The sequence below is a fragment of the Pagrus major genome, chromosome 5 (genome assembly GCF_040436345.1).
Source record: "Pagrus major chromosome 5, Pma_NU_1.0".
In the NCBI taxonomy this organism is placed as follows: Eukaryota; Metazoa; Chordata; class Actinopteri; order Spariformes; family Sparidae; genus Pagrus; species Pagrus major.
In genome coordinates, this window is record NC_133219.1 from 19,247,663 (window position 1) to 19,272,391 (window position 24,729).

General features: G+C 39.0%; 1 protein-coding gene across 1 annotated transcript; it reads left to right on the forward strand.

Annotated features, from left to right (window-relative positions):
• The first annotated feature begins 2,290 nt into the window (after window positions 1-2,290).
• Window positions 2,291-15,632, forward strand: ckap2l (cytoskeleton associated protein 2-like). Its single transcript, XM_073466710.1, is given in 10 exon segments — window positions 2,291-2,432; window positions 5,053-5,119; window positions 5,206-5,260; window positions 5,434-6,417; window positions 6,419-6,732; window positions 8,304-8,499; window positions 8,926-9,084; window positions 11,891-11,951; window positions 12,981-13,143; window positions 15,056-15,632. Coding segments are annotated over 10 exon segments (2,349 nt in total). The 5' UTR covers window positions 2,291-2,392; the 3' UTR covers window positions 15,366-15,632.
• Window positions 15,633-24,729: the final 9,097 nt, after the last annotated feature.

Genomic DNA, 24,729 nt, shown 5'->3' on the forward strand with positions numbered 1-24,729 from the left:
TTTGGATTTGTGTTTTATATGCTCACTCAGGAGTTGGTAAATGACACAACTCAAACTTGGATAAATGACATCACACATTAGCTGTGCAGCTCAATTCTAAACACAGTAACCTTAAACAGATTTTGAACTTTAGCAGTCCGTTCTCCTCCAACTCCAACTTTTACTCTCTATATAGTAGGCCCAGTAGTATAAATTTGTGGTACTCATACTTTATTTGACTATTTTAATTTTCTTCCTCTTAGGCAGCTGGAGTTGCAAAATCATCTGACGTGTCTTTTTGTTCTACTCACTCACTACACCACATCTCATAGGGAAATATTGTATTTATGACTCCACTTATTTGACAGCTGTACTTGGCAGAAAAAGATTTTACATGCAAAATAGCTAATTATCCAACCAGTTGATACATTTATGATATCAATCAAATAAAATTGTTTTTGATAATTTAACACTCTGAAGGTGGTCATTCTGCGTTAGCATATTCACTTTTCTCTGATAATACTTTGGCACCAAAAAATTTAATGAGGTAGATAACTTCTTTACTACTTATTTACTACTTTTACTTAAAGGTGCACTGTGTAGTTTTGGGGAAGAAATTTTAATCAGAACCTGAATTGGCGAACCTCCGCTGCAGAGATAATGCAGAGTCTCTGTGTGAAAAGGGCTGATGAATGAGCCTATGGCCCACTGATGAAAGCCCTTGCATTTGCTGTATTACCAAAGATGTACACTGGGTGTCGGTGGAAAATATCACAAGCGGCACACAGTTAGTGACGCGTTCACCCAGCAGTGGTTGGTCGGCCAGAGAAAATAGGTGGTTTGCATCATAATGACTGGAATAAGCCTAATGTGAGAAAATGAATAAGCATATACTAGGGTTGGGCTGATGGCTGACAGCCATGGACTACTAATCCCTAACCATCGTAACATCGTGATTTAAAAGACTCCCCACCAGAGAGCACAATTAAGAGGCGTGTCCCCTCAAAGTTGATGTAGGGCAAGAGTTGTGATATGTGGGGAGAGGATATGAAAAGAAGCATGTTGTTGCTCAGTGCACTAACATTACATCTCCATGTTTTATTTTCGTATTAAACTGGTTTGGCGAACCCAAAACACTCGGTTAAATTTGTGGCAGCAGTGTTTCTTTTCCTGTGGGCTGCTGTTTCTCTCAGTTGTGCCATTTTTATACACAAGTTTCTTAGGTTAGCTTCTTAGGGTAGTTGGCCAACGTTGTTTTATGAATATGAGGCTGAACAAAGCTACGTTACGGACATGTGGTGCAGAGATGAGGACACTTTTAAACATGGCACAGGGATGTATGTTGGTGGTAACGTGAGACACTTTCCACTGCAGGGTGAGACAGTTGGAGATTCATGTCACAGCAACAGTGGGAAACAACGGCAGCTACAGTGGTGAGCTAATATGCGTACAATATACAACAATGTCAGCGTCCGTCACAATGTTTCACTGTCGCCCAACCCTATGTACATAATGTTACTTTTATAGCAACCATTTTTTATTCAGTAAATAGTAAGTGTTGTAATGACTGTCTCAGAAGACATCATTCCCTTTTCGCTTTCATGTGGTGTTGTTATGGAAGCGTGGAAAAGCTGCACAGCAGGCGACACTGGATCTCTGGGAAGCAGTGAGGCCCAAAAATACACCTGCAATTGCCGCTTCAGGAAATCTCCGAGATTGCCACTTTGAAGGACAACACAATTTCATACTGTTTTACTTTGTTTATATTTGTCGGACCCTGCCACCTTTCTAGCTTCAAACAGTGTTCTGGGGACCTTATTATCCTCTGAGAACAGCTTGTTTATTCAGTTACGGAAAAGATAAATATTTCTGAGTTTGTATTATTACCTCATCACTATTGTAAATAAGTAATTCTGAGTTCAGAATTCTTCTCCAAAACTACATAGTGCCCCTTTAAAGGATCTCCATCACTATAGAAAAATCAAGTTACACTGCTATACTTCATAGGCATTTAGTTTACATAAGCATCAGTCTGCGTAATCATATAATTTTAGAAATATTTTTTAACTAACAGCTCGAGCAAAAGTTAATTTAATATACTTTAGCACTGGTGCATCCATAATACAGCCTGTATTACTTTGCCTGGCTGGTTGTACTTTTTGTTTACATTCTCTGGTCCAATCAGCGCGGTGTCTTTGCGCATGCGTGCTGATTTTTCGAAATTTCAAATCATCCAATCAGAGGAGAGAAGGCGTCCACTCCCGGCAATTTCAAAACCGGATGCGCGAGCGCAGTTGTTATGAAGCTGTTTTAACGTATCGTAAACTTCCACAACAAGCTAAACGAGGCATTTGAGTGTTTTTTTATCACTATTCTGGATAAAGTCGAGCGAAGAAACTGAACTCTTATAAAGATGGAAGAAGGAGAGACCGTATCGATACCTTCCAGAAAAGGTTAGCGAGCTTGGGCAATTGCATAAAAGCTAGCTAGGTTATGCTAGCGTAGATGGTTGTTAGCTACACCATGCTAACGCTAGTTATACGTTAGTAACAAAAGAGGAGACATTTTTATGTTTAGCTAAATAAATAACGATATTGGTTTGGTAACTTAGCTTCAAATCTGTGTTTGACGGACCACCGTGAAAAGGCTTTACAGTAGTTTAACGTTAAATAATTACCTCAACGTAAACACTAGCTAGTTGGCGTTACAGTACGAGTCTGGGCTCCCCTCTTCTGATGCTGCACTTGTATGATAAAGGATGAGAAATGAGGCGGAATAAACAATGCCGTGATACTACTTAATTGTCTGCTATGCCTGCTTACTTTCCCATTAGCCTTATTAATATTGTTAATTTTTGAATAAACGCTACACGCCAGTGGTGACAGTTACATCTTTAATGCACTGCAAACAATGCATGAAGTCAACACTCTCCACGTCCCGTTCAGTATCGCTATCTTGATGACATATAAGATGGGGGGTGTTTATTTATAGTTGAAAACATGCTCTTCTAGGCTTGAATTGAGTCCTGAATATTTGACAGGATTTGACATAACCAATCAATCAATCAATCAATCAATCAATCAATCAATCAAACAAACTTCATTTATATAGCACCTTTCAACAAATCAAAATGCAATTCCAAGGGCTTTACAAGTGATTGAAATAACGTGGTATAAAAACAGGTTTAGAGACAAATCCACAACTTTTGCAATGAAATTAATTGTTAAAATATTAAAAGATAAAGAATAAAAGATAAAGACAAGCAATACAAATAGAATATTGCACGTAAAAGCTTATTTAAAAAAGTTTATAAATATAACATAAGAATTATCATAATAACAACGGTAAAATGTAAATAAAATCTATATAAATTATAGTAAAACGAATATAGGGCTATGATACAGACAAAATAAATTAAGATAAGTACATACATTAAAACCATAAAAAATTATAATACACTACATAAAAGCCAGACTGAATATATATGTTTTTAATTTATGTTTTAAAAGTATGAATGAAAAGACAAGTTAGTAGGCGTTCCTCATGACGAAGGACAGCACTGGACACTGGAGATTATCTTGCTTGTCATTTTCTATATTAATTGTTGGGCTATAAACTGAACAAAATGCCAAGTGTCCTAAACTTTTTTTTTTCATCATTACACAAGCAAAAGCAGAAAACATTCACATTTTCAAAGTAATTCAAAGTGCTGTATTGTAGGCAACTGGACTTGTTTCAGTTTCTTGAACTTCACCTCTCATCCAAGAGGCTTCTTCACGCCTACCAACACGCTGAGGCAGAAACTTGTCCATCCTCAGGTCACCCAGTCATAAACTGAGTAATGTAGTTTATGCTGTGTAAATGCAACCAGGACTGCACAGATTTGTACATTGGTGAGACAAAACAACCTCTCCATAAACGAATGGCGCAACACAGGAGGGCCAACTCCTCAGGTCAAGACGCTGCTGTCCACCCACATCTGAAGGAGAAAAATCATTCCTTTGAGGACAACAGTGTAAACATCTTGGCCAGAGAAAACAGAAGTTTTGAAAGAGGTGTAAAGGAATCCATCTATGTCAAACTGGAATGACCGTCTTTCAACAGAGGAGGTGGCCTACGACATTACATACTATCACCCACCTACAATGCTGTACTGAGTTCTCTCCCCAGATAGCTTAACAACCATTCACACCTGGGCTCACCTACCCCAGCAACCCAAATGAAGGCCAGTGAAGTCAATGACCCCCAAGTGGCCCTAACGACACTAAAACCCAGAGCTTACACGTGTCCTTAACGACTCTGTAAGGTCACACCCACACAGAGTGTAAAAGCTTGCAACTCCCCTTCAGTTAGTTAAAACTGAAGAAACCTCTTGGATGAGAGGTGAAACGTCTTCAAGAAACTAAAGTCCAGTTGCCTACGATACAGCACTTAGAATTCCCTTTTTTAAAAGCTGTACATTTTAGGTTTGAAATATTTATCAGTTGTCAAAGGTGCTGTAGATATTTTCTAGTCTATCAACTAATCATTTAAGCTCTAGTACGTAGGCACTTTCCAAATTAAAATTTTCTACAAGAGTAAAATGTTTCACGAAACCTGCAGCCAGATGTCAGTATTTTTCTGTGGAAGTCGTCTATGTACTATTCAGACATTTGAGTAGTCACCTACATCCACTAGGGGTGATATTGTGGATGATGGTGAAAGCAGAGAGTCAATTAAGATGACTCACCTGCTGCTGTTACAGTCAAATGAAAGTAAATATTCACTTTCTCTATTCTGTTCTTCACAGTTCAGTAGACAATTGAACTGTTGACTGTTTGAGCTTATTTATTTATTTATTTATTTTTCACTTACATAAGCAGAACTGAACTGTAGTTCACGTGTTGCCTCTGATAAATAAACTATATTGGTAAATTGTGTTGTGATTTCTTTCTCTGAAGTTAAACTAAAAATAGGATCCAAATCTTTTAATGTAATCTGCATTTATACTGAATATACGTATGCAGACACATTTATGAATTTACAATTCATGGGACCGGTGCTACTAAATTCCTGTTTTATTTGCTGTCACAGAGTTGCGTAAGCAGAAGCTGATGGAATACTTGGCAGCAAAAGGAAAGCTGAAACAGCCCAACCCAAAGTAAGAAAAAAAAATTCCATGCATGATGTGATTAATGTTGTTCATCATATCTGGAGTAAATTAATACATTAAATTGTACTTCCCAGGCAATACATCCATGATGACTGTCGGGGTAAAAAGCCTGTGACGTCTGCACAAAAGGTTCGTAGGAACCATTATTTGGAATAAGTGACTTTTATTAGTTGTGATACTGATAGCTAGACTGGATTCCTCATACTTCACTTACTAGCCAATACTAATAAAGGTTGTTATTCAGAGCTCTGGAGCCAGGGTAGAAGTGGGTCACTATTTTTCCAATGTTTTTGTTTTCACAGGTTGGGCAGGGAAAAGAGAACGAGGCTCCAGCAGAGAGATGTCACTATGATGTCACTATACTAAGCACAAAAGCTCCAACTCTGGCAGCTAAATCCTCAATTCCCCCTGCCAGAAGAGTATTTGGTGTAAATAATAAAGTGAATGTTAAAAGCAGCATACTGACTGGACAGAAGAATACCAGTCGTCCATCTGCAACCAATGGTCAAGCACAGCCGAAACTTAACCCTGTGCTCACAAGAATGTACACTGTTAAGTCCTCTAAAGCCAACCAGAATACAGCCAGCCTTCTCAAAAAGCAGCCGAACACAGGAATACAATCTTCAGGCAGATCCTCTTCAAATGCAGCTCATACAGATGTGACAAAATCAAACAGCAGATTCAGTAGTACCTCAAGTGCTACCTGGACATGTCCAGTGAAAACACTCAGTGCCAGGATGAGTCTCGGCCCTATTGTCAAAACAAAAACGGGACTCATTCCTGCAGTGACCCAGCCAAGAAACAGTCAAAACTTAACACACACCTCTGCCACTGCAGGTAATACCACCACCACCACTTCTACTACTTCTGTTGCTAACAAGGTGCGATCCAGCACCTCTTCATCAGTCTTTGTTTCCAAGAGGTCTTCCATGGCTCAGAGGAAAACATTACCTACCACTGCTCAAAACAACCCTGTCAATGAGAGAACAACTGTTTCTTCGAGCGCAAGAGCTGGGATTAAAGTTCAAGATCGGAACAAAACTAACTCTAAACTACTTTTGGGTAAACATTCTCAGCCATCTTGTAAGAGTCAGTTGTCAAGTGGACTGAAATCAACATCCAGCTCCTCCAAGTGCACAACAGCACCTATTAAGCCAGAGGAGAGAGTAGGGATGTCAAAAACTAATAAATCATCTGGGCAACCCATAGACAGGTCCACAAAGCAGAGGTCTGAGGGTGAAGGACAGAAAAATGGCCCACATTGCAATGTTGTCTCCCAAATGTCCTCGGGACCCAGCAAGCAGGTGCATTTCCAGAATGGTCGGCGGGGTTAGGCCAGCTGCTGTGGCTGAGCTGGGAGGGAAAACCAAGACATGTAAAGACACAGGTGGCAAGAGGGGACACGGCTCAGCAAATGCCCCTCAACCACAGACAGGTATAAAAAGAACAGGTGCTCCAGTGATGTCACAGACAGTGCCCCGGCCTACTAGGACTATCAGACTTACAGGCCAGGCCATGGACATCAAGACGACAAAGGTCCCAGTCAGGGTCATTCCCCAGACCGAGGGAAAGAAACTGACTGCTGCCCAGGAGGAAAGAATGTAAGTAGAACAGTACAACTCGCACTAAATGTAAAGCATGCAACTTTGATACCACCACCACCTTTGAATTTTCTTTACATTTCCAGCATCCATTGTGGTGAACCGTGTGTTACAGTTTGGCTTGTGACTTTAGCACTTACCAAAGAATTCTATTAGTATTATGTTCATGATTTCAACCACATTGTGAACCCATTAGCGGTATTTTGCATTTCGGTTGTGTTCGGTAGCTAGTGATGACTCTAGCCATTCTGCTGAAATAATAATAGGGCTTTTTCATTGATGAATTTTGCTCATGTAGTATATAGACTGGGTATTCTTTGACTTTTACCATATGGGTTCAAAATAATACAGGAGTTTCTGTTACAAAACAGAAAAGAACACTTAATTTTTAAAAGACTGAGGTAGGTCTGAAAAATTTATCAAAACCCAAATCAGAGGAACTGGAATATAAAGGTCAAATGTGTTACTCTTTATCATTACAATTGAAGACTTATGGTGCTATGGAGAAGCCTATAAATCGTATTTTCCAGGCGTAAGGTAACGTCATAGCAAAAATCACACTTCAAATCGAGAATCTGGATGATTACAAAGTTGCAAATAGCACTGGTGAAGAGGTGGAGGCAAACAATGAGACACCCTTTCTTTTTCCATTTCTCTTCTTGTGCACTTTTTCGCTTAGCTGAACAGCCAATCAACCAGTCACTGACAGTCTGGACATTGCGGCCTGGTGCGACGAAATAAAATTATATTTTTTAAGCAAAAAATATCTAATAAAAGAATTGGAAGACAAGTATTTCATGCCAAGTTTTGATTAAAGTCGAAGACAAAGTGTAAAGACAGTGTATTATTCCCTGATAACATAATTAAATTGGGAGTTGAAAAAGTTGAAACATGCAGGATAGTTTGTCTAATCGAATGTCAGGGCATATACGGACTATGCTTTCATGGTTTAATACCACTCGGGTATACCACAGGGACTGGTTTCACCCATAATCTACACCACAGTTTGTTGTGACAGATGGTTACTAATGATAATACAGAAATGACAAACAGGAAATTCAGGTCATGTTTTACAGTAGTTCAGTTTGGCTTTCAAACCTACCTCAACTGAATGAGTTTATTTTGCAATACTTATAAGTGTCCTTGTGCAGATGTCCCAATCAGTTTGTGCCCCGACCCAATCTGAGCTCATGATAATTCACATTTGGTTGATGGTGATTAAGATGCACACACATTAGTCTATGAAGCTGTGTAGCAGCAAATTAAAGCAAAACATGGCACTCAAAAATATAAGTGATCCATATCAATATTCAAAATGTTCCTTTACAACATTTGAATCTCACATCTCTGCATGTGTTTGCTAAAAAGCACAGTAAAAACAACTGTTAGAACTGTTAAGTAGAAACCAAGGGTTATTCACCCACAATACAATGGAAAGGGAGTCAACCCCAGTTTTCATTTCCTCCCATTTCCCGCATTTCTCTGCTGTGCTGTCCAATAAAGTAATAAAAAAATAGTAAAATAGGTGTTAACATAAAACTACACTCTCTGCTCTATTATTTGGTGTCAAGGAGAAAACTACAAGAATGGCGGGAAGCCAAGGGCATTTCCTACAAGCGTCCTTCAATGCCAGTGAAACCTCAGGTTAGGCGCACTGTTGCCGTACCCCAGCCATTCTGGGTCACCATGAAGGATGAAGATGAGGCCCACTCCCTTATTGCTGCTGTGGACAGATCCCTGGCTGATTGCATGAAATTGCTTGGCGAGGTATATGCCGGGGAATGTTGGTTTTGTTTTTTTGCCTTTTTTGACTTGATGTCATTTCCCACTGGTTATTAAATTTTACTGAAGTCATTTGTTGTACATAATTTGTTAGATGGGTGTTTACATGGAAATCGTTTTTTTTACGGGGAGGTGTACCCAAAAAGAAAATTTTTGTACAACATTGTTGCAATGAGACATGATAATCATTTAAGTAAGTCATTTCAAAATTGAGTGAAAAGATTGCAATTTAGATCCTGGATCGTCAATGTGATTAAATACATCATGATATTATTTTTTGACCAGATCACCCACCGCTAATGTTAAAGGTGTGTCAGGTTTACATGTGGTTCAACCATTCTATAAACTTTCGTTCTAGCATACTGATGTCCTTTCTTGCTGTCTACAAGTGTGTATGTATTGTCCCCACAGGGTTTCCCTCCAGAGCAGGTGAAGGAGGTTCTCTCAAGGCTGCCAGCAGTATCCCAGAAGTTTGCCAAATACTGGATCTGTCAGGCCCGCCTGATGGAGCAGGAGGGCAACCTGGATGTCCTGCCCATGTTTGAAGAGGCTGTTCGTGTTGTGTTGGAGGTAAGACATCTGTGATATTCAAACTTGAGACTTTTTATATTTATGTATGTATGTATTTATTTTTAAGTATCTTAGATCTAGCATTGTTTACATGCATGATTAGTTGCTTGCAGTCTACTTCTCCCCTGTCTTTGATGCTGATTGCTGCATATTTTGGTGTGTTAGTTGTCCAGTATTAAACCTCTGGGAGGAATGTACAGTACATTGCGTCAATGCTTGGCTATGTACGTGCATGTGCGTCCACAAGCTAAACAAAATTGACACTCAGTCATAAAAAAAATCTCCATATTTCTACTAATAGATGTTAAAATCTCCACCTTTTAATTAGAGGACTCTAGTTGATTGGGGGCTCTTGTGGGTAAATTTACAAATCAGTGAGACCTGGCTTCAAGTAGTGTCACATTTACATTTGCCTTGGGATTGATGAATTTTCAGGAAATGTACTATGATCTGTAGGGGTTGGCAAAAAGACAAGCTGATGGGCATAAGTGAGCCGTCCGATGAATCACTTGGGCTGACATCATGTGTACTTCAGTTGAAAAATTAATTATCAGTAAAGGAATGACAAAGATATACTTGAGGTTATTTGGAAACAGTGACGCCGTTACACACTTTGCACCTGGAAACTGTCCCGCTCAGTACATGACTTTGGCCACAAGTATCAGCCAGTATATCTCTTTTAGGTTTTGTAAACTCTGAAATATTTATCTGCCTAATAAGTCTAGTATCAGACAGCCAATTCATTAATATGTCTGGTGTATTGTTGTTGTTTGACATGTCACTGACAAGTCAGACGCGAGTCACTGAGCATGGGAGTATATTTCATTCACTGGCTGAGCCACAAACACTCCCATCTGCTTATTTTCTCCATAAACAGCAACTCAGTGTAAGATTACATAAAAGAAAGGAGAATATATCTATATTGCCCATTCCTAATGTCATGATATACATTATATCACTATCACAGTATAAAATGTCCATTTTAGAGGACTTGATTAACATCACTTACCTGTGATACTCGGTTCCAAGGCTGTTCTGTACTTCAGAGGTGCTTTTTGTTAATTGACCACAGACATACTGTAAGAGGCAATAGGAACCCATCCCAGGTTTTGTGTTCGTTAATGTGTGCGCACAATTATAGATTTGTGCATACGTGTGATTTTTGGAGTATCATAGTAACAAAAAACGGCATCACTATATCTATATGTAGGATATGTAAAGATTGTAATATAATCTGTAAAAGTAATTTTGGTCATTGGTATCAACTACAGAAGTTTCATATAAGGACTTGCTTAATCAAATTGCTGGTCAAATAAAAAATCAGACTTTTGTTATTTAAGCAGTTGATTTATAATCATGAGTGACAGCATCCAACAAAAACATCCAATGTAGCTGTAAGCCATGAGCAGGTCAAGCACCAATACCAGATGTTGAATTACCTCTCAGTGACAGCTCAGTCTTTATCATCAGTGACAGGAAATGCCAGGAGTTTGACTGCAAAATGCCGGCCAGCTCTGATAGCTGACAGGGTCTGAATTTCATTGTGCCTCTGAGAGTCAGAGAGTACAGACAAAACTTATCTGAGTGGATCTTCTGCTGTGAGGAAAACAGTTACTAGTTAAAAAAAAAAACTAGTTAAAAAAGTTACTACAAGGGTTGAATTGACAAGATTGAATCTGTATGAGTGTATTGATATTTATATTTCCATTTATGGATATTGACTACTTGTGCTGTTAAATTTCAGTTAAATAATAAGCATTTTTGTTATTATCAGGAGGCATTCAATACTGGTATCGTTATCAGAACAACCCTATCACAAAAGTTGGCTCCATGATCTGTACAGCATACTAAATTGTCAATCCCTCAACCCTTGATTTGGATGATAGTCATCCAATCCAATCCAACTTTATTTGTTAAGCACTTTAACACAACCAAATTTGACCAAAGTGCTGTACAGAAGAATAAAATTACATATAAAATACAAAAATAAATTAAAAGACAACAAAACATGAGTAAAAAATAATAAAAGCCACGCAATAGAAAGCAATGAAAACAAGGAGATAAAATTGACGTCTTACTGGGTGTCAAAGGCCAAGGAGAAGAGATGGGTTTTAAGAAGTGATTTAAAAACAGACAGAGAAGAGGCCTGTTTAACGTGCTGAGGCAGATCGTTCCATAATTTAGGAGCCAACACAGCAAAGGCACGGTCCCCTCTGAGCTTCCGCTTAGTTTTAGGCACATTCATGACCTCTTTTCCACTATGGAGACCTGGAAAGAGGACAGACTATACAACAACTATTTATCTTTTCAATATAAGATTTCCAAGTTGTGGACAATAGCCCGTTTCTGTGACGTTTCATCACTCTGCAGAAATGTTTTATGAATAACTTCTCATATGTTAGAAGATGTGTATTATCCAACCAAAAAAATGTCCTCCATTCTGCAGTATGAAACATGTCTGTTACAGTGACAGACAACGCGTCTTTTAGTATGGTGCAATCACAGCCCAATGGAGCAATACATACCTGAGGCAAATTTGTTTTCGTGAGAGATCTTATCTTAACCTGACATTTCCCTGTAAGTCACTGTCTCATAATGAGATACAGGGAAATGTCACGAAGTTAAGGTTCTTTGCAGTTATGACTGTTTAAAAGTTCAGGATTTTCATTTGTATGTAAAAGAAGCTAAATTTTAATCTATGAAATGATCATTGAGCTATGCTGGTTGATATTGTCCCTGATAGCTTGATTTCCCCGACACACTCACAATAATAAATCTCTGTTTCTGTCCTTCTATTTCATTCTAGCCTGTGGACGAGCTGCGGACTGTGGTGTTTGAGATTCTGAAGAAAAAGGACGAGATCCAAGGTAGTAATCTTGCATGTCTTGTTTGTAACCACAGTGGTACAATGTACGAAGATATCATATACGGTGTTGCACACCTCAGTCACTCTGTTTGCTTTATACTGTATGCAGCTGATTATCATGGTCCTGTTCATGCAATAAATCGTGCTACATTTGTCTGCCCCCGTGCAGACATGGTAGCTATAAATTCAAAATAAAGTGCTCACTTTTTGTGACATAAAACAACAAAAACACAATGGGAGAAATCTTTGTTTTATGTATTTTGGTTTCATGTTTGCATCTCTTTGTTTTAGCATTAGTTAGATGCGATACTGTTAGGTATTTGTCTCCAATCAAATCTTTACTCACAGTAATGGCAGCCCACATGCCTGAATTTGAAATGCCAAGTCAGTCTTTTCAGAATAAAACACAGTCAATTGCACAAACCACTATCACATAGTGTTAAACTTGGCCAAATCTTTTTTTCTTTCTGCAGAAGAAAGCATGAGGGCTGCTTTTACCATCTCTGTCTGAGGATGATGGATGAGAGACCCTGTTTTCCCATTTATAAGAAAAGTATTGACTAGTTATTATAAATGCCTCTTAGTTTACCACATAATTCAGCATCATGAACTACAGCCTCCAAAACTGTGAATAAACAACTCTAAAAAAGGTTGAACATCACTGTTTTGATTTACAGCTGGCAGCTTTACTGTTTTGATTCACTTTTAGTGCTCTACTCAGTGTAGTTTTCAGTATAAAGCTCTAAAAAACAACTGTACACTACACTGCTATCTGCAAATGGCAGAAAGGCAATGTTAGACACTGGCTGGTAAATATAGTTGAGCACTTTGCAGCTAAATACCCAAGATTTTATTCTCAGGAGTTGGAGACCAAGCCTAAAACAAGAGTGAATAAAGGACACCAAATGAATGCTAATGTTAATCGAAATCTGCAAGATTTGTAAATAAGCCACTGTTTGCTAACATGTTCACCAAAACTACTTTGTCAATGTTGTGTTTACATCATTTTAACTTCTTATGTTTTTGTCAGCGTCTGATGAAAATGGAAAAGAGGATGACCAGGTTTCAGGAGGTGAAAGCACTCCTGAGAGTATCAACAATCCACTGATGACTCCTAAACCTGTCAGAGCCCTCATTTGTGGGGAGCAAGGAGAGTCATCTGTAGTAAAGTACAAGATCACAGCAACTCCTGGGTATGTTTGAGTCATTTTTACAACTTCCAGCAATATATTTAATGTTTTTCATGCCAGCCAGTTTGTAAGAGTAAAACACATTTGTTAGTGATCCAGAGCTGAATGAAAAAAAACTGGACACACCTGATAATCCCTTTAGTGTCATGTGAGTTTGACCGTGGGATCATTTGTGTTTATCCACCCTTAAAAAGCCAGATTACTTTACATTAACCATAAACTAGTGAGCAATGGCACCCCGACATTTTGTCTGGCTGGTACGCATTTTGACATTTTGTACAAAGTACAAAGTACACTGGTGCACTTTGTCACTCTAAATTATGCAAAAAGCTTGTGGCGCTATGTGAATTTGACCAAATGTGCAGCAGTAATTGTGCCTAATAGGAAGAGGCAGTGGCAATATGCCAATAAGCCTGTAGCATGCCGAAAACCAAAAGAAGAGGAGGAGCTCGACCAGTCATAGCGCCGGATTTGTTGTCATGCTACAGTTGGAAACCAATATTATAATCACTTCTGCAACATTATTTAATAGAAAAATGTCCCCGAATCAAGCAAAGTGATGGCCCTGTAAAATTCAGATGGATTCTGATTAGCTGTCACTGTTCATCAAATTGCTCTGAAGTGAACCCAATAATATCGTTCGCCACTGTCGATTTTGTTATTGTTCTTAGTGTGGATGGCCCATAAATGCGTAATATAATTTCAAGAGACTGGCTGGGCTCTGCCAATTGACAGCAACATTCTTGAACCTGATTTGTCTCATTCTCCCTCCTCATTCTGGCAGGCTGTGAAGACTAAAGGTAAACAGACTGGTGTGTGTGGGAAGAGTTAAGTTCAACGGGTCCTGGGGCTAAATTATAACTATTAAAAATCCTGATGTTGGTGTAAGCTCTGTTAGCAGCTCTTATATTGGTACATTTTAAATTTTTGTGGGCTGTCACCTCTGACGCAGACGCCTCTGCCCACCTGTGTCGAGTCGAGGAGACGCTTCCCTCCTAGTAACCCCTGAGGACTGTACGTGTAATAAAACCTGCTTATGTAAAAAGGCAGTACTTGCATACACATGTAGAGAAGCAATATTTCAATCTGCTCTGTCAGCATAGCACGTCAGCAAAACATTTATTTATTGATTTATTCTTTTTAAAGTATTTTTTTGGCCTTATTGATAAAACAGCTCAAAGTAGACAGGAAACAGGATGAGAGAGAGGGGGGGAGTGACATGCAGCAAAGAGCCCCAGGCCGGGACTTGAACCCGGGGCCGCTGCAGCGAGGCCAATGAACTGAGCTAAACGGTGCCCCAGGAAAACATTTATTTTAACACCATTAGACATAGATTTATTATTGAGTTTATCCAGTGACTTTACTGTTGTAAATATTACTGTTGCTACTCTAGAAACAACTTTTGTGGTTCACATTACAGTACATAAACACCTGAAAATGGAGGTCGTCTCTGTGGATCACTGCTGCAGTCAGGTTGATAAACAGTAGTAAAGATAATTCCACTGTTTAATTCCAAAAGTTAAAAAGTATCTACATTTTAAAAAAAAAAGTTTAACCTACTTGTTTTTCTGGTGACCGCTAGAGAGTGTACCAACGTTTAACCGACTAGACAACTAAGCACGCACAACCGAAGTAAAACGTGACGGTGATGATGGGCAACTTGTTTTGTCAAGAAGAGCCTCTCAAGCCCCTCATAACAGTATAAGTGAATGACGCTTGTATACAGTTGTCCTGAGAGTCAACACACAAAAGACTGAAATGGCCGGATATGTCTGTCCTGTTGAGAAGGTCCAGACATTGACCTGAACTAGCTGTAGTCACTGGGTCAGGTCATAATGACTAGAAAGTCATTATTTCTCAGAAGCTGGATAATTGAAAATTGTCACTGATTTTTTTCCCCTTTATTTTCTTTCAGCGGCCTTTCAAGTCAACAGCAGGAACCGGCACGGGTCAACGGCCAGGAGGTTCGCTTCTTCACTCCAGTTAGACGCTCAGTGCGCATCAAGAGAGCCTCACTGCGATACCCTGTGTCCCTCCAGGACCATGATCTCTGCGTGGCCTCCTACAATGACCTGATCTCCGAAGAGGATAAAGAGAGAAGTGAAGAACAGAAGGATGGGGAAAACAGCCCATCTGCTATCAACACGCCGATGTACATCTACAGAGAGAACGAAGCACTTAAAGACAAAGTGTTCGTCAAGCTAGTCTGCGATGAAGGCATTTAGCTTTAGGTGCTTACTTCATCAGCATGTAATTAAGACAAAATTCAGATGTTTGGTCACTGGCAGGGAGAACAAAGAACAATGTTTTAAAATGTATGTTTGAGGTTTGTCTTTGTAAGGATGGAACCTGACCGAGGTAATCAAATGTTTTATTATTAAGTTAGGTATTTCTCTTCCTTGCTTATGGAGAACTTGATGTTTTTATTCCTTTGGTGCCTGTATTATTTTATTCCTTTAAATAATGTGGTGTACATAGCAATGTAAAAATAAATGGCCGTTTGTAAATACTGTACTTTTAATCTTTATCAGGCATAGGACTTTGTTTCCTGCACTGGGCTGCACATCTTTTAGTCAAGTCAAGTGTCTTATCAAACTGGTAATTTCAAACCATTGTGCTACAGAAAATACGAGGCTTATTTTGTAAGCATCTAACTGAAACTATGCATATTGCCATGTGCATGAAACCTCAGCAGAAGGGTTTTCACCACACCTGTAAATTGTGTGCGTCACTAAGTGGCAAAACATGGGGAAAAAAAACTGAGTTGCATCAGTCAAAATCAGCTCCTGACTGTAATCCATTTAATACTCTGCCCACTGTTGTTTGTTTTAAAACATGATAAACATGCAGTTTAGCAGGTTTGTTTTTAAAGCTTAGCATTATGACATTTTTCTGATTTGAGACACTATACAGTAGATACTGCACGAGTAGAAGTACTCGTCTTCTGACATCTTGCAGGTGTCACCACCTCTGTGTTTTAAATTATCAGGCCATTCTGTCTAAGCTGCTAAAATATTAAGGACACCAGATCTAGGTCAAGATTACGTTTAAATGTTCCTCATACCGACTCTGAACTGGTTTCTTTAACTGCACTTACCTCACTGAAATGAAATGCAAAACAAATTTGACACTCATGAAAGGTGCTCTGTGTGACAACTTCTTGCATTTTACATGTGTTAATCACGGATAAGTTAAGTGTTCAGCGGATTGTAACATGACGTGAAAAATGAGACCTTCCTCACCTCTCACGGTTGCCTATACGAGTCTGTGGACGATGTGTTTAAGTTATTTAACGCTGCTGGACTGTGGATTTCTTCATGAAGAATATGGGTTGAGCTTTCCTCGACAGTCTAAAAAAAATTGACTTTATGCATGTTCACGAGTGCCTTGTCTGAGATGGTAGCTAACGTTAGTTTAGAAATAGTCGGCTTACACAAACTAACGACCGACATCCAGCACATTTTTAAAGGACAGACTTTACATTTTTAATTTAGAACTGAAAAAGTCAAGGCAGTCCTTCTCAGACATTATTATGTGTCCTGTTTGCTACTGTCGACAGGCTAACAAACCCTCCTGTGCCAGTAGCCTCTGAACATCTACTGTATCTACCAGGGCCTGTAATGAATTTGCATCCTTCTTCACTGCCAAAATTCAGAAAATTTGACAAGTGGTCAGTGCCACCGTACCAGGTACAGGAGGTATGTTGTCCATGTGTCAACCTAAAACCTAAAACCAACTCCAATACCATTACACAATTATATCCAATGAATGACAAAAACCTACAAGAGATAATAAAGCATTTGAAATCTTCCTCCTGCTGCCTTGATATTTTACCAGCAGGGTTCTTCAAAAAAGTTTCAGACTGCATGACTCCAGATCTGCTCCAGGTTGTCAACATGTCTCTTCTCTTAGGTGTCTTCCCCCAAGCCATGAAAACTGCAGTTACTAAACCACTCCTGAAGAAGAACAATCTAGACACATCAGTAATGAATAATTATAGGCCCATATCAAACCTCTCAATTTTAAGTAAAATCACTGAAAAAGCTGTTTGTCAACAGCTGAACAATTACCTAATAATTAATGGCTGTTTTGACGTCTTCCAATCATGATTTCGACCACATCACAGCACTGAGACCGCTCTAGTCAAGGTCCTCAATGGCATTCATGTAAACACAGACAGTGGCAAAATTTCACTGGATCTCAGTGCTGCGTTTGACACAGTCGACCACAATATACTACTGGACCAACTGGAAAACTTGGTGGGACTCTCTGGTACAGCACTAAATTGATATAAATCCTATCTAAATGATAGAGACTACTTTGTGTCTATAGGTAATTACACATCTCAGTGGATGAAAATGACAAGCGGAGTACCACAGGGCTCCATTCTGGGGCCTCTACTATTCAACATTTACATGCTTCCTCGAGCTCAGATAATGGAAAACAACAAAATATGTTACCATAGTTATGCAGATGACACACACATTTACATAACCATATCACCAGGGGACTATAATCCCATACAAACGCTGAGTAGATGCGTTGAACTTAACCAAAGATAAAACTGAAATTATTGTTTTGAGAGCCAAGGAAGAACGACTAACAGTCTTTGCTCAGCTTCAATCTGTAATGTTGAAAACTACAAACCAAGCTAGAAACCTCGGTGTAATCATGGACTCAAGTCATTCTGTAACTCTTGCCAACAATAAAGAAATGAGAGGGAATTTTGTTATAAGAGCCAAAAGGAAAATGTCTCCTATGATTACCAGGACAGTGCAATGCCTGTTGCAGACTACATATTTTTGTCATTTAATAAGATGATGACATGCACATTTCTTCATTACATGATAGCTCCTCCCTTTTTAATAAACCTGTCTATTGTATGTCTCTTTCTTTCCATCTGTACTGAGTTACTTACTCTCCCATGTTTACCAAACAAAGCACAAGATGATATATATATATATATATATATATATATATATATATATATATACTGTATAAAGATGCTCTTTTATTTTAGGATTGAAAATCTGCAGTTTGTATATCATCACATATTTGAAAACATCATATTTGAAATATTTCGGTCTTCAGGAGATTTTCATTTTTGCGGACATGAAACCTGCCCCATGCACTGTTACTTTCATGTGTGTGGGGTAGGTTTCAAAGAAGTACTTTCTTTTAGTCATCATTTAAAACATGTTATTCTGTGTGATACTATTTTGAACAGCTTGTCACAATGTTCTTTAAATGTTCTTGGAATTTCCTCACAGATGGATTCTGTGTAGGGGGTGCTTTTTGAGTCAGGCAGCACATCCTCCCAGACAAATCCTTACTTCCTTTACTGGGTGTTGCCGACCAAACCTTAGCTATGATGCTACAATCTAAATCTGTATTCATTATTATTTATTTGCAAAGACAACATACAGGAGTTTTTTCTCGATATAGAAAATTTAAATATTTTGTCCTATATTAAGAAGTCAGCCTGACATCACTTACCGTGCTGTCATACTCTTTTCTAAGTATTTTATAAAATGCTGCCAGATAGAATCACATTTGGAAACCTGAGCTTTCCCCTAAATTGATATAGATCTGACAGAAACTGACACATCTATGGTTATCTAATCATCATGCCCTGGCTTGTTGGTGTACATCTAATCTATAAAGTACAACACTGCACTATCTAAACTGGATTATGGAGAGATCCTGTATGCTCATGCTGATGCCACTGATCCCCTTTAACCAAGAGCCATTTGATTCCTTTAACCGTCAGGGTGGGAAGCTCAACTGTGGTACCTCTGTGTTCCAGATTGCAAGCCGTGTAAACACAAGGAATCCGACAAATCGTTATCATTTCACTGCTTCCAGATTGATCAGCAACTGAAAAGACAATAGGTAGTGAAAATCTGGAGGGATTTTTCAAGGTGAAATATCATTTTTGATGAACCATTAACTAACGTTTGCATTAAACCACTTCCTAGCTAACGTTACTGTTTGATAGTGTTTAACAATATGATAGGAAAGGCATAAAATATCTAAATATCTAAAATATCAACACATATCTTGGACACATTTCTTCTAAGTGCTGTATTGTAGGCAACTGGACTTTGTTTCAGTTTCTTGAAGACGTTTCACCTCTCAGCCAAGAGGCTTCTTCAGTTCTAACTAACTGGAGGGGAGTTGCAGGCTTTTAAACTCTGTGTGGGAGTGTCCTTACAGAGTTGTGAAGGACACGTGTGAGCTCTGAGTTTCAGAGTTGTTAGGGCCACTTGTGAGTTGTTGACCCAACCGGCCTTTGTGTGGGACGTGAATGGTTGTTAAGCTGTCTGGGGAGGGAATTCAGTAAAGCATTGTAGAGACAGAAAAATGTAACAACATCATCATTCCTTATGTTGCAGGAATATCTGAGAAACTCAGGAGGATCTTTAATAAACATCATATCCTGGTTCAATTCAAACCCAGCAACACGCTGAGGCAGAAACTCGTCCATCCTAAGGACAAAACACCCAGGCAGGAGTTTATGCGGTTCAATGCAGCCAGGACTGCACAGATTTGTACACTGAGGAAACAAAACAACCTCTCTATAAGCGAATGGCACAACACAGGGGTAGTTCCTACCACAATAAGAGTCTCAAGGACCACATTTGACATGATGACACACACAGATTCCTGAGGTGAAAACAACACCAGTCAAGTTGTCGCAGCTGGTATAAACTTTAAACTTTAAATGTTCCTCATACCAACTCTGAGCTTGTTTCTCTAAGCTCCTTTCAATTGCACTGAAGTGCAAAATAAACTGAGGTTTGAGAGTGAGGCGGAGGCGGCTATATAATGACTATCAAATTCCAATCTGATCATGACACACTTTTCTGGTATTGATTTCCTGAATCCTCCTGTGATGCAGTACTTCTGCTGTGTCGAGTCTCCTCAGCCTTGTTGCTCTGGGACCAGATTTTGCATAAATTGTCTCTCACTTTTTATTTGGTTAAAAGTCATAATGTTCCCAACTGGCAAAGTCACATTTGGTTTGTGCCTAGAGCAGTTGCTATTGCTTAAGTCTTAAAAAACAGAGTGAGAATGAATAATGTGACTTTGTGGCAGTTGCTTGCCATCCCCTGTGGTTGGCTTTCTCAATAGTATTTCATTTTTGCAGCCAGTTGCACCAGTCTGTCTGGTCAGTTCAGTTGTAGAGTAGTTTGAGTGTAGTTTTAGGGTTCCCATACAAGTTTGTAACACTGTAGTGCTGAGACACAACTTAAAGTTTACACCTCCTTCAAGAAAGTGTGAAGTTATTCTTTAACTGTTAACAACAGGTAGTGAAGTGAGAGGGACTTATATTGGAAGCGCTGAAAGAAAAATGTCTGCTATGTTCATTTGGAAAGTGCAATGTCTGTTGCAGATGGTCGGCACACCTCCAGAGTATTTTCACAGCTTGGCCTTGCTGTCACGCAGCACTTTCCAAGGGGACACTGAAGCTGTTATCCCTCAATGCTCTCTCCAAAGCCACCAGACTCCTCTGACAAAAACATCCTTTTTACTTTGCAGAAAACAGGAATTGTTCAATCAGTCAATCAATCAATCAATCAATCAATCAATCAATCAGACTTTATTTGTATAGCACTTTTCATACATCAAAGTAACACAAAGTGCTTCACACAATGAGAACAATAAAACCAATACCTTCCATACATACAGTACATACATTACAAGCAATACAAAACAGGAACTCATGAACTGTTGTTCGCTGTCTTGATGACAACACATAGATAAACCAGTCATTAATAGAATAGAGTGACAATACACTGTCATTAATACTTAGTAAAAACGCCATAATTAATTAATTAATTAAAATAAATAAATAGTTGGTCTACCCCCGCCTTGATTGGTTTGCTCGTGTGTGTTACTGTCACTGAAATCAGTGATGACGGGAGGGCGGCGTGCAATGACGCAAAAAATAAAACCGATGAATCCCCTCAAATGAAACAACACTAAAGTAACGAGCCTGTCTATGCAAGTACAGTAATGAAGTATTTGTACTGCTATTATAATCCCATAGTTTTGTTAATAATATGTAATCTGCTGTGTGGATTGCTAACAGAACAAGATGAGATACACAGTGCACAGTCCCCCCCGGAGCCCCCTTGTGTGTTAATCCGGCCCTGTCTGTACTACATCCAAAGCACATAAACAGCCACTTTACACTTTAACTCTGGTGTTTACAAGGCTGCAGACTTACAGCTGCAACCAGGAGAGATATGAAGAGTAAAAGAAGAACACAAGAGAAAAGAGGGAAAGCATGGACTGGGGGAAGTTGACTCAGCTCAGCTGTGGCATTTCCTTGCATTGGCACACATCATCGTTTCTAAGTTAAATCACCCAGCTGTTGTTGAATATGATGAACCACGATCGTTATTTACCAGGATTTCATTCCGAGAATACACAATGCGGTGTTGGTCCTTCCCATTACTGTCACGACATGCTGGCACAGACTCAACCGCCTGTGAAGCGCTTGCGTCACCCAGCAGGTCCGTGCGTTTATAAGAGCCTCCGGTGTGCAGTCTTCAGAGCAAGCCGCGCTGTCACGCACCCGCAGCCGCCTCCACCAAGTACACACTCTCCAAGACGCACTTAGAGCGCATCAAGACTTCAGCACAGACGGTGAGTGACTATTGCATTATTTCCAAAACATGCACATTAATCTTGCATTGCTTCTCCCTCTGAGGCTTAACGCGGTGTGGGTTCACCTGTAACCTGCAGTGAGGTGAAGTTAGTGCACGACTTTACTGTCTGCCACTTCAACCTGCTGCTTAAATAGACATATAGACAATAGTAACTCGAATCTGCAGGAGAGGTTTCAGTGAGGATTTTGGTTTGTAGTGCTGAAATAGAAAGCTGGGGAGATAATTGCTCATTATGATGCTGTCCTGTGTGGCAGTGTTGGCAGATGAGAAGCTGCCAGACACAATAAACAAGCCAGTGTTGAAGGACGTGAACCAGCTATTTGGCACTGCAGCATTAGACAGGTCTTCTCCAACTGAATTTAGACAGTGAGTGGAGAGAAATATTAGACTACGTTACTTACAGAGGCACTATTTAGTTTTGAAGAAGAAAATTCACACTCAGATTTTTGTGTGTGTTTTTTTTTCATGAATGAATGAACAAGCTGTTCTCAGAGGAAAGTAAGGTCCCAGAACACTGTCTGAAGCTTGAAAGGTGGCAGGGTCCGCCACATATAAACAAAGTAAAACAGTATGAAATTGTGTTGTCCTTTGAGGTCAGTTTGTTTATTCAGTTGTACAAACAAGGAGAGTATGTTTATTTAGTTTGTTTAGGAAAAAAAAAATCAGTAATGAAGATCTTTCTCTTCTGATTAAAATTTCTTCCTGAAAACTACATAGTGCTCCTTTAAGCAAAAGCAACACAGTGTTAAAACACTCCAATTAAAGATATTAGGCAACTTAAAAGTACAGATTAGGCTACCAAGGTAATCATTACGCAGTATGTAAGTTATTATAGCCTATATAATTGCAGTGAAATGTAATTAAGGACACTTACACAACTAGCCTACTGTGCTTAGGTACAAACTTGAGGTACTTTACTTGATTATTTCATGACATCCTATAGTTAATGTACTACACTTCAGTTGTAAATGTTTGTTGATAAAAGTTCCCAGTCAACCAGGTCATGGTAACTCTTAGAGTTATAAATATTCTTCTTTTTACTCCACTGCAATCATCTGACAGCTACAGGTACTTGTTACTTAAATCTTTAACAAAACATATGAAAAAGTTTTTCAAATGAGCTCCACCATGAGAGTAAAATGCTGCTCAAACATCAATTCATGAGTAATAATAATCTTGTGATAGACTAGATACAGTATATATGAAGTGAATCATTAAATATATACACACATGGGGACTTTTTCTCTGCTTTCAGTACTTAACACAACATTTTCAGTGCAGTACTTTTACTTGCAACACTTTTTTTTTACAGTGTAGTTTTGGTACCTTCATGTGTAACTAGAATGTTAGTGCTGAAGATGGTTGACGTAACTACTTTGTGGCTAATAGCTAATCTACAGTACAAGAATGAGAAGTAAGCTAATCACATAGTTGAAAAGTAAAGGGGAAAGCTGCAAATACAAATACAGCAAAGACTTGTAGGAGTGTTTTTAAGTACTGCACATTGTAATTCTGGTTTATTAAAGGTGTTTCTTTCCCCTCATGTCAGCACGCCACTGAAGAAAACAGCATGGTCCGGGCTTTTCTGCAATGTGAAGGGAAATATTTGACAGTCAAGAGGTTTAAAGGAAAACTAGAACTGTGTGCTGTTGAGGTGCAAAACGGTACCATGAAGAAAAGACGTACTAATGGTAAGCTATTTGCTAATGACCACAACTATTTCAAAATAATATATAATAATTGTTGTGAAAAGGTACAAATTTGATGCCCCCTTGATCTGTGTAGTACACTCCATCCTGACTGTGCCATTTGAAGTCTTTATATGGGGCATTTGCAGTGTGATCTGATTTTAATCTGATTTGGATTATTATGGCAAATTCATAGACTCAGACACAAAGTAAAAATATGTTGTCTTGTTTCTGTCCTTAGGATTGAATTATACTGTGGACATATGCGAACAAGAAAACAAGATGGCTTTCTGTTTCTGGTATAAACATCAACAATACCTCCCAAAGGTGGATGGAGACACCCTGGAGGTAAATATAAACATATATACAGTACATACATAAACAGTACACACACACACACACATGCACGTGGACACGCTCTCTCCCTCCATCTCTGCCCACAGCTGATTTCTGCAGCATACAACAAATGAAAAGAAACAAATGAAATGACAGAAAAAGTAACTGAAAAACTGATATTATTGAATGTGCACATTCCTTGCTTTTCTCTGCTAAATGTGGGTTTTGTGTGTTCACAGTTGGAGAAGGTGGCTGGTGATGCTGTCGATGGCAGCTCAGATAATGCACCTGATATACCTGATAGTTCCTGGTTCGAGAAGGAACCACGTGGACGCTCTGGATTTTACACCTTGAAAACTGTGGCTGAACCCAAGCAATACATCGCACCGAATCATATAGGCAGCCAATGGAAATTCAAGCTGTCTCAAAACGGTTGTGAGGGCATTGTGGTCAAACAGAAAACCGTAAATGTACGTTTTCATTATTCTTATTTGTAATGTACTTTGTAATGTTTTACGTTGCATCAACTTCTACCTGTTCTGAAATGTTTCCTCGTAACAGACACGACTAAAAGTCTACACTGTGGGCGGCAGATTCAATCTTCACCATGGTCACCATCTTAGTTTGCCGTGTTAATATGCTAACATATGCTAAATAGCACAAAACAAAAAGCACAACTGAAGCTGATGGGAATGCCATTCATTTTGCATGTGCTTGATTATAAACCAATTTATTGGACGAGTTGAAATGTAGACCAGATGATGCTTCTAAATAAAAAAGTCATAATAAAAGTGATGACAGTTCAATCCAGAGGGCAGCATAAATCTAGGCCAAATTTCATGGCAATCCATCCAACAGCTCTCAAGATATACCACTCAAAACCGCAT